An 11,777-nucleotide genomic window follows, 5' to 3' on the forward strand; every position below is an offset into this window, starting at 1 on the left:
GAGAAAATCCTCCTCTGACAATTCGAAGAGTTCACTATCAGTATCACGGCGGACTACAACTCAACGCTCGTAGACGAACAAAATTTGGACGCGTGCCAGCAGTGCATTATCGTACCAGCAGTGCATCGTGCATTATCACTCGTTTTAGACGCGCTAGTTCGATGTCTAGACCAATCAGATCCCTCGATTTCCACCATCAATATACTGGTATAATATAATTGAATACTAGGACTCCAATCCACCCTAAAAGTAGACATTCGCAAGGTTAGTCCCAAGCTGAAAATACTAACTAAAACATGGATGCTAAAACCACCTTAGCAAGGGCTACAGATTTACGGAGTATGTTTACTGTATATTATATTATACCAGTATATTGATGGTGGAAATCGAGGGATCTGATTGGTCTAGACATCGAACTAGCGCGTCTAAAACAAGTGATAATGCACTGCTGGTACGATAATGCACTGCTGGCACGCGTCCAAATTTTGTTCGTCTACGAGCGTTGAGTTGTTGTCTGCCGTGATAGTGAACTCTTCGAATTGTCAGAGGAGGATTTTCTCTCAATGAGACAATATTTTATGAGAAATTATGAAGGAAATTTCGAAAGCAACCCAGTCATCGCGAATTTGTTCAAATCTGTTCAAATCATCGCCTACTACATGTACTAAGGTCAAGGCATGCACGAGATCGGTCCCAGCCTCGGTGCTGCTAGCTGGAGTGGAAACATTGGTGAGCTGTCCTGTCCTGTCATAAAAATGAAGCAAGTGAAAGAGCTTACACTGGCCGACTTACCATTAATCTAAATAGAAATTTGTATGGGATCCTGTCCTAGAGTATCAGTCATCAATCCAAGAGGGAAATCCTCAAACCCGAAAATCTACTGACGTAACTTCCAGTAATATAAATACATCGTAAATATCAACCTGTCTATCACTTCACCGAGTCACAATTTCGGCCGAGAGCGATCGAAGCACGCTGTATTCAATAAACCACTTCAAGTTTATACCTTGAGTCAAACAGGTTGTTTATTCATCACTGTGCACTTTTAATGAGCCGATCAATGTACAGATTATCCCTAGAAACGACGAGCAGATAAAATAAATCCAGTCGCTGCACGACGTTCACATTGAGGCCAAGATCAGCTGTCTTGAAAAGCAGCGTTATTGTTATGCAAATTAGACACAGAGGCGCATATGAAACGAGAAAACGTTAGTTCTTATCTTGTTTCCGATATTATCAATATACTAGTATAATATAATAGCGATAAACCACCCCCTGGGGAAGGTATACCACTCGGTTTAGACCAGTGAACTCAATATATGCACTCGCTATCGCTCGTGCATATATTTCGTTCACTGGTCAAAACCTCTTGGTATACCATCCCCAGGGGGTGGTTTATTGCTTAAATAAAAATCACTTTCCGTATTCTATTCACTTTATCATAAGCCTTGTTAATAATTAGAATCATTACGATATAACAGATAAACAATTAATTCAATGACATTATTTACTACAATACGTATACTTAAATGTTGATGAAATCCCTGTTCTGTCATCAATTTTGCGAACAACACAATAATATGTTGATGATGACATCGAAGGTATGCATTAACATTATACTAGAATAAAGTTCAATCGCTGTTGTATTCAGGTATTTTCACCCCAGCTATAATGCTTATAGACTTAGCTAGTGACATTTTAACAATTTGTAGTGCAGGTGTACGTCAACCCATACACATATTTTGGACAGGCACCAACATATCTTCACTATAATCTAATGCCACTCGTCTTTATTGTTACAGTTTTATACATATATACAAAGCAGACTAGGTAATTATAAACAACACAGATGTGCATCACATTCTTTAATTTTGTGTTTAGCTAAGATCAATCTTGGTAAATAAATTTGAATAGTAGATAATCATTACTTTACCTTTACAAATTTCACTGCCATCGAAACAGATACATTCATATGAACCATCTGTGTTTTCACATGTTGAGTTTCCAAAGCATTCACCTGTACCTTCTGCACACTCATCAATATCTTCACAATATGTACCGTTTCCACGGTAACCAACACTTGGACAGGTACATTCATATGAACCTATTGTATTTGTACACGTGGCTAACTCATGACAATCATTTAAGTCGTCATCCTGACATTCGTCCACGTCTGTTAAACGAAAGGAAAAAGTTATCACAATATTTCTTTTCACTGTGACTTGGAATGAAGTAACATCTAAACGTAAGTACATGCAGTACACTTGGCATTCACTCTATACATTTCAAATGGTATACTGCCAGCTTATTGAACTTATAACCATTTTTGTATAACGCAACTAGAAAACACACTATCAAGTCGGTTGGTTTTCCATTTTAAGAATATCCTGTCTCACGTTAGAACATTGTATTGGTATTTATACAATGAGCAGGGTAATACATGTAAATATTCAGTTAGACATATATGCCAGTATATCTTACACACTTGACATAACTTATTGTAGGGCCGTAACAAAATAACCATGTGAAAATATCGTCAACGAAGTACCAGAATTACGTCGTCATATTGTTACCCACTAAATGTTTTGATATTAAAATAGCAATATCATGTTTTATCAAACTCATCAACAGCACAATTTTATACATACCATTTCCACATGTATTTCCTTGCCAGTTACTTGGACATTCACAGTAAGGGTCATCATCACCACACTGCAGACAGATTCCACCATTCTCACATGTAGCAGGACAATTCATGCCTACAGGTATGAAATAGATTTAGTGAATATTCTATGTTATATCAGAACTCATTTGCAGAATATACGACCCTTGTATTATATCTCAATCCACTGTAGTTGTCTGACTTGAGGTACAGGTCTTAGTGGTACAGTTGCAATCTCCGAGCTCCTGCAGCGCCACCAGTGATAGTATCTTACAAGGATAACATGTTATTTGTATATGTATGATGTATGAGTACATTGGGTCATTTTGGATTCAAATAGCTGTTTGCTATCAGTTAGTTCATGTTATATAATATAATTCGGATAAAACGACGCTTTGATGTCGAGATTCTTGTATACCCCCCCCCCCCCAACAAAAACCTGTGTTACATATGTCAGAATGGTGTATTACAAATTAATCACTTTCTTCAATGAAATGTAATTATATGCACTAGCTTTGTACAGAGTATATAACTTTGATGATACTTTAACAACGTCTTATCTAGTGAAAGAAATGTAGTTGCACTTACTGGTTTCACATGGCTCTTCTGTCGTAGTTGGAGTTGTACTTATAAATTCAGCAGTGGTTGTTCTAATTGTTGTTGTTTGTAAATCAGTTGTAATCATTTCAGATAAAATTGATGGTATGGTTCCAGTGGGCACATCTGTGGTAAGTGTGGTCGGAGTGGGTTAGTGAGTGGGTAGCTGGGTGGGTGGCTGGGTGGGAGTGGGCGGGTGGGTGAGTGAGTGATTGAGTGAGTGAGTGAGTGTGTGTGTGTGGGGGGGGGTGAGTGGGTGGGTCTGTCTATGTATGTCTGTCTGTTTTGTTTGCTTGTTTGTTTGTTTGTTTGTTCGTGTGTGTGTGTGTGTTTGTTTGTTTTTTTGTTCGATTGGTTGGTTGGTTGGTTGGTTGGTTTCTGTTAGTTTGTGTTTGGTAGTTGTCTAAGCGTGTCCATATGTTTGCATGTGTGTCTTTGGATATGATTGTTAAAAAATTACATCATCAATTCAATTAAAAACTGGCCCAGGTAACAGTTGTCAAAAACATATTATTGGTATTTTGACATTATCATATTAAACGAATAATTAATTATGTAATGCTAATTAGTTAATTATTATACAACTTGTTCTCGGCATTTTATCTCACAAATAAGACATTTCCTAGGTTTGAAATTGCACAGATATATAGTATATGTGCATCAAGCGGCCATACCACGAGTATGCACAATATGTGCGCCTGTGTAAGATCTTCCTCTTAGTTTATTCATGAAATGGAATGTAGAAATTTGAAAGACTGAAGCAGATGATTTACTAAATAAATACATTCAATTAAATTAATATTTTACCTATATCACAGTGTGTTCCTGTCCATCCATCATCACAGTCACATGTGTAAGAATTGATTCCATCTACGCATGTACCGTGTACACAAGGATCTGGATCACATTCATCGATATCTGTAGAAAGGATTTAGCAATATTGTTGTAAATTTGTTGATGTTACGGATATGTGACTCCTCTTTGCTCTTCGCTGTTACACTCTTGATAGAGCCAGGCGGAGTCTCAGATCCACGACGAAGACGAGTTAATGTCTGTCTGTCTTTTCATGATTTCTCTTTTTCATTTTTGATCTTTAATTAATATTTTGAGTCATCGGCTAGGATGAAGGCATATGTGCTAAGTAATTCTATCATGACTTATGAATTAGTGATCCTGGTACCTTTCATACTCTATCTAGAATTTTCGATCTATGATCTCACAGCGTATACATATCATTTAAAGGGACATTTATGTTATTCAAGATACAGCATACAAGTAAATGCCATGATTGTACTTACTACTACATGTCCGATTATCAGGGTTTAATGAGTAAGTGTCGTATCAAACAACAATTAATCGATTCCATATTTGGACATGGAAATGTAATTAAGGAGTTACATACAATCATACAATGATACCAACTATATATTTTACAGTGTTATTACATATGTAAGGGATTACTCGCACTAGTACGCGCATAGTTTTATTAGTATTTTAACTACGGTGCAATAGCAAAATAATTTATAAAATAACCCCTCCCCTATTTCCCAGCCCTCCGTCTTATAATTACTTAGGGCTCCCTGCCGTGGCCATGATATATAGAGTACATTTCAGTCATGTTTACGATACACGCAGCAATTGTAAAACGATCTTTGACCTTGATAACATGACCGGTCCATTCCACAAATGCCACCATGCTTTAGCAACACAACTGTTTATCAATATTTATTACCTAAGCCTTACGGGTCTGCTCTAACAGCTAGATTTCATGATTATTACATGTAATGGAGCGGTATTATCAGGAAGGGATTTTCAAGTTGAAACTAACTTTTTGTGCAACAAATACATAATACAATAGCTTTAGATGATATATGCATGTATATCTAGAGTAATTAACTCGTACGTACCTATGACCACCCCAGTGCCTCCTTCATCAGTTATCCGCCTTTCTGTTTTCGCTTTGTAACTCACAGCTGTCCCATACCGAGATGTTGTAGATTCAGAAACAGCACCATTGGATCGAGAAGCGTGTATGTAGATTGGTACTAAAAATAATATAAACAGACATTTGGAAACAGTAGCGTGACGCACCATACTTAATAAAATTGTACGGTAAACTGGGTAAGTTGGAGCTTCAACAGGATTTTGTCTGTTCTATAAACAGTGATCATGTATGGCTATCTATCACTACATCTGGTGTTTCCTGATACCACTTCGATATGTACGTTGTTTCAACGGTACAACGTTTCCGCAAAGAAAAGCCTCAATGACAAAAACCTCCTCAAAGTTGACAATATATTCAGTCACTCAGATGCCTAGCCTGCATTGTCCATTTGCATGTAAAGGTCTGTAAGGCAGTCTAACGGTTATTATATACCACGGAACGGTTATGGTCATGAAAATAATTCCATAACCGCACAATTCATTGTTATACTCGATAGTAGTTACTAGTAACAGACACGAACGTCGCGATGGTGAACTTTGTGCTTCACTCCCTTCGCACGTTAATTACATACTGTCATACACACGATTCCAGGTAAGGCTATTATTTCCGTGGACTTTCGATCTACTTAATATATTATGCAGGCAACCAACGGCATGTATTTTATTTTTTAGTTTACTTTTAACATTTCAAACAAATAGGTTGACAGAAAGTATGAAATATTTCAAATTAAGAAATGGTAATGGTAAACGGTACAAGGCATCATCATAAATGTACATGTGTGCAGTTCACTGCGCTGCTCAACAGGTTTTTTTTACTTACATGAATATAATGTCACTATAGGTCAAAATGGAGTTCCCCATTGGACTCTGTGTGTCCTTCTCCATCGCACTCATAACATACAAACAAGCCAAGGGCTGTCATTTCCGTGGACTTTCCACCTATTGATAAAGGCGGCCATTAATGATATTTTGATATGATATGATATGATATGATATGATATGATATGATATGTGATAAGAAATTTGAACACTTCACACTTAAACTAACACCCCCCCCCCATTCGCATTCACATACACACTAGCGCACGCACACACACACACACACACACACACATATACATATACATACATACATACATACATACATACATGCATACACGCATACACGCATACATACATACATACATACATACATACATACATACATACATACATACATACATACATACATACATACATACATACACACATGCGCGCGCTCACGCGCACACACATACACACAAATAAACAAACAAACGAACAAACAAACACAGACTTATTAAAGTGTCACAATCGTCTCTGCTGATCTAAGCCTGTAGTATTCATATAATATACGATACAAACCTGCAATACATAACATATTACAAAACAACTTTACGTCTAATACCCGCATGTACTACAAACTTGTAATAATAAAGACTGGCGATACAACGACGACTGAGCCGTATTTATCACTGTCAGATTGATCAGTATCGATTTCGTCTGGAAAACTATGTTGATAACATAATAAATGTTATCAGCCAGACTTCTATCTCTTTAATTACTGAAGACCACTTAAGTTAATGGACTTTATTGGTATACATTTTGACCAAATGTCCGCGTTCGTGTGTGTTGAGATCGCCAATGTGTGTAGTAGAGATAAACTGCATACGAGACGATGTATGGAGATCAAATTCATGACAGTCATATCTAAAGGCCAGCATAGACACAAGAATTTGCTTTAGATGTTATTTCAAACCAGTGGGTGTTGAATTCTTACCAAAGCTATGTAAAAAAAGTCGTTTTTATGAGGAGAACATTATTCCGATGCCTCTAACAAGAAGCTAACATACAGTAAAAAAATAAAATATTTACTTGTAGTATCATTATTGTTACGTTGCCAATATTTGTAGCCCTGACATCTTGGTAATTTACTCTACGTGTATTTTAGTTTGCAATTAACAAAGTGCCTGCTGTATATATATCTATAACACGGTATTCTTAGCAACACAAGTGTTTGGACCCATGCAGAGGCGATCATGATATCAGCTGATATGAATAAATATTTTTTTCCTGGGTCATGACCCCAGAAATCTAGCATATAGTGTTACAACAATGGTTATACGCCTCCTACCTGCACATGTTAGATGTGAGCAAATAACAGAACACATTCATAGTACATAATTTTTTATTCAAACGACAAGTCAGATAACCCCGGTGCCCCGATCTATCAGTCAAGAGTATCACCGTCAGTATCTCCTGTTTCTAGATCTTCTTCAATTAGATAGAAGCAATATCAGGTGGAAACAAGGTCAGACTGATAGATAGGCGCTGGGGACATCAGCATAGTTAATTTGGAATTCCAAAGTTACCTAACCCATAGTACACTGGTTGGTTTATGATTTCATTTATTTAATTGTTTCTAGATAAGTCTTAGAAGGGAGAAAGTGACTTATCGTGACTCAGTGGACATAAATTAAAGCAGTAAGAGGGCATGATGGTAATACTCATTTTAATTATACACTTTTCGAAATGCAGTATTCCTGGATATTGTACAGATAAGAGATTATACAGTTTTGTTCTATGCACCACAAGTATGTTTGTTTTGTTTTTTACAATTCTTTTCTGTTCATTTCTGTTCATTTCTCTTCTCTTCTCTTCTCTTCTCTTCTCTTCTCTTCTCTTCTCTTCTCTTCTCTTCTCTTCTCTTCTCTTCTCTTCTCTTCTCTTCTCCTCTCCTCTCCTCTCCTCTCCTCTCCTCTCTTTTCTCTTCTCTTCTCTTCTCTTCTCTTCTCTTCTCTTCTCTTCTCTTCTCTTCTCTTCTCTTCTCTTCTCTTCTCTTTTTCCCTTTCTTTTCAAGTACGATTTTGGTAAAGGGGTGCAAAAATACTTTAAATTTATAGCACCCTTCAGAAATTGTCTTTATGTAAATAATTTACCTATTCTATCCATTGAATTACAGTCAGCTTTCACGGGCTCATTTTGATATCTGCAATCATATGTTTCGGCAACGTGAACGTCATCGCCCTCCAGACTGACTGACTGTGACGATGACTATTGTTTTAAATTCTTCATCGTGAAGCCACTAGCTTTCCCATCAAGTTTATAAAACTTTCAAATCGACGAAACCATAGTATTGCATGGTTCATTGAGTACATGTATATATTCAACCCATATTTTATTCACAATATCGCCCTCTTGAGACGCTTCTTTCGAAAATTGCCACAAAGGACAATAATCAGAATGTAACTACTGGGTTGGCACTGTTCATCAATGTTTGTCAATGATTATACGGCACCATATAGTAATGAATTTGTTCAAGAAAGAATTCGATAATAACACATATTTCCCATTTCCACGTCACTCCAACACACACAAAGTCACAAAGAACTCACAGCAACTCAGTACACGTAGAGACATCGAGTTTATTCCGCATTGTAAAGGATATACACAAACATAAGACATTCAGTGATTGTTTTACTAATATCATTACCATACATAATGACTTAATAATTGTGTTCATGTGTGCATCATAGTACTAATATAAGAGTGAGAAAACCACCACCAAACAAAATATATATAAGAAGCTGGGTAATTAGTACTGTAATTCAAATATGTAACATCAGATATGAAATTCCTCTTCAAGGTGATATTGTCAGGAGTTTGCTTTTAATAAGGTAATGGTAACATTACCAATTGTTTGCGCTTGAATCACTGTCGATAATTACGCAGTCTTAAGTAGTGGCGTTTTGTCTGCGCGAAATCATGCGCGCGCAAGTCTTTGATAGCCGAGATGGTTCATCTATTGCAGAACACCACATTTAGCGTCATAGTCTTTGTTGAACAATATAGCAATGTTATCACGTCCCCTGATTCTGCGTTGAAAAGTATACAGTGGATTAGCTGAGTACCATAAACACTCCTACTTTTATACTACACGATCTGGTAGAGTGGTGAAAATTTAGTTCTGAAGCCAAATGTGTATCAATTTATTGTGCATGCAATCATTTTGTATTTCCTGATGAATTTCAACTTATTTTACAGAGTAGAGTCCATTAATTTTGACCACTACGCATAAACTATGATATATACATGATATCATCCGCCATGCAATTTATTTGTGAACGGAATCTACATGTAAGTAACTTGTATTCAAATTCATCAAAAAATTGTTAAAACCTTGTTATTATTTCCTAATTATGGTCAAAAGCACTTGGATAAACTGATATGACTACATTTCAATGAATGTGTTTTATTGTATGAAAACACGATGTTGTCTGTTCATGTGTTTTATTATTTGAAGATGTCCATCACCTTCTCTGGACTTCTCTCGAATTTTCGAATAATTGCGTCTACTCGATAGTTGAGATTACTGGCAGTAGACCAATCCAGATTAGCAAACAGATTTTGTTCAGGAAAGAAGAAATCCGACAGCTTTTGTTGGCGTAAGCTTTCTTGCAGTCGACGTAGTACTCCAATGAAGCACTCCCCCAGTTTACCATGGGACCAATCTTCACGCTGTTTACACTCCTGCAATACCAGGGTCTTGAGATGAAACGACTTGATGGCCAACCAGTTACTGCCTTCACACTCTCGTAGCGTTTTCAGGAGTCTTAATACCTGTTTTCTGCAACCATTAAGACTAGCCCTGGTTTCCCAATTACCATAGTTGTCGATTTTACTCAGAAACCGTTTCTCGAGTGGTGCCGTCGAGATACGCCAAAGACGTTGGGCTTTCGTGGGTGATACATCGCGACGTTGGGGATATTGTTTGGCAGTGATCTGCCACAAACTCTTCGACATCATTTCAGAACGCAGTGTAGATATCAGATGAGAAACTGACCAACTGCTTGGGAGCTGTAAACCAGGTGGCTCACCTTCCATCGGGATTGTAGGCGCTAAATCCAATGATATCTCTTGAGACGTTCCTCTGTCGATGATCAAATTTACAGCGGGCTCAGCTGCGCGAAGAAATACTCGTTGCATTAACGGGTCGCCTTCTCTTTTCAAATTATCCAGAGCTTTAACGACTATCCCATAGAACCAGGAGAAGAGCCTTCCTGGAATCAGATAATTGTCTTCGTCCATAAACTCTTTCCGTCTCCTGGCTTCTACAGTGACGTTATGGTAGGATTCCAATTTATACATGATGTAACCAGGTGTAGTCGGATGTTCCAAGAACTGAAATCAAACACAAAAATGAAAGAGATCAATAGTTGACTTTCGTTTTACACTTATTATGACCAATTCTACGAAGTAATATTCACTTCACGGAAAACGGTGTCGGTATTAGGAGCTGGTATTAGGTGAACACACTACGCATGCGTGGTCACTATACTGACTGATCTCCAAACAACGTAATAATTGACTCGTTCGCTAATTAATAAGAACTAGATTAATCTAGACACAAAGAATACAAATATTATCAAACAAATAACTCGAAATGAAGTGGAATTAATTTTGTTATTGTGTGTGTTTTATAATACGCTGTTGGCAAAGAAAGAACAAAGGTCAACATGTCAATATGTTATAGTCAACCTGATGTTTGTAATTTGTATGATTTGTATCAATTTTAATTCCTCTCACGCGTCTTTAAATCGCCATGCAACAACAAGAGAAATTGGAAATAAAAGATAGTTTTGGCAACACGCTTATTGGACCACTAGAGCTATATTGAGAAATATTCACTAAATTACATGTGCATGCAACACGTACACGTCATCGGTCTGTACATATACATGTTTATAGCAATACATGTACACATATGAAAATTGTAGATTGGGTCCGATTATATTTTTTCAAATTGACGATTGTTACAGTGTCGACATCCCACGAACAGAATCGTTCATTTTATGTAGAGTGATATATGGAAACAGTTCCAAAACGAACACATGTAAAGCAACAGTGTGTGCAATCGTGTCACGTGATTAATGTTAAATTGAAACTTGATTATTTTCGACCCTTTGACGTAGATCTAACATTTTAGAATTAAATATTACACTTTACTTACACTTCCCTGACGTGATGTTGGCGCCTTCATGGTCAAGTCGTAATCGAATTCGTTTGCCGAGCCAACTTTCAGATTTTCATGGTAACTGCCAACGGGAAGTATTCTCTCGAAACATGCACCAAAGGTATCGTCATTCCTTTGAAGATAGTCGGTTATTTTCTTGGTGACTGTTTTCACAATCTCTGAATTCGCGGCTCGCTCTTCAGTCTTTAAATTCACAGTTTCGCGTGTTGCTAAATCCAAGTAGTAATTAAGGTCTTTTGGTCCTTTCCTAGCCTCGGTAGATACATAGTCGTAGTATAAGTACCCTTCTGAAGCCGCCATGATGCTAACTGTATGCTTGGCTGCTCGTGTGATTCTCGGAGGTGATCGTGAAGTATCGGAAACTTTACGGATGGGCTTGTTTTCGGAAAACTCCGGTATATATATATATATATATATATATATATATATATATATATATATATATATATATATATATATATATATATATATATATATATATATATATATATATATATATATATATATATATATATATATATA

At 36.9% G+C, this 11,777-nt stretch overlaps 2 protein-coding genes across 2 annotated transcripts in view; both read right to left on the reverse strand.

Annotated features, from left to right (window-relative positions):
- Nucleotides 1-5,353, reverse strand: part of LOC144447118 (uncharacterized) — a 47,959-nt gene extending 42,606 nt beyond the window's left edge. Inside the window, exons 1-5 of the mRNA XM_078137024.1 lie at nt 5,167-5,353; nt 4,067-4,177; nt 3,251-3,385; nt 2,649-2,759; nt 1,934-2,173 (exon numbers count right to left, since the gene is read on the reverse strand). Of these exons, the coding sequence (XP_077993150.1) occupies nt 1,934-2,173; nt 2,649-2,759; nt 3,251-3,385; nt 4,067-4,177; nt 5,167-5,353 (784 nt within the window). The remainder of the gene's footprint in view (nt 1-1,933; nt 2,174-2,648; nt 2,760-3,250; nt 3,386-4,066; nt 4,178-5,166) is intronic.
- Nucleotides 5,354-9,514: 4,161 nt separating this feature from the next.
- Nucleotides 9,515-11,555, reverse strand: LOC144447120 (cyclic GMP-AMP synthase-like receptor 1). The gene is made up of 2 exons (XM_078137025.1): nt 11,232-11,555; nt 9,515-10,402 (listed from the first exon to the last, which is right to left on the reverse strand). Exons 1-2 carry the CDS (start codon nt 11,553-11,555, stop codon nt 9,515-9,517), a joined length of 1,212 nt encoding a protein of 403 aa, XP_077993151.1.
- Nucleotides 11,556-11,777: the final 222 nt, after the last annotated feature.

This window comes from Glandiceps talaboti, chromosome 16, assembly GCF_964340395.1.
Source record: "Glandiceps talaboti chromosome 16, keGlaTala1.1, whole genome shotgun sequence".
In the NCBI taxonomy this organism is placed as follows: Eukaryota; Metazoa; Hemichordata; class Enteropneusta; family Spengelidae; genus Glandiceps; species Glandiceps talaboti.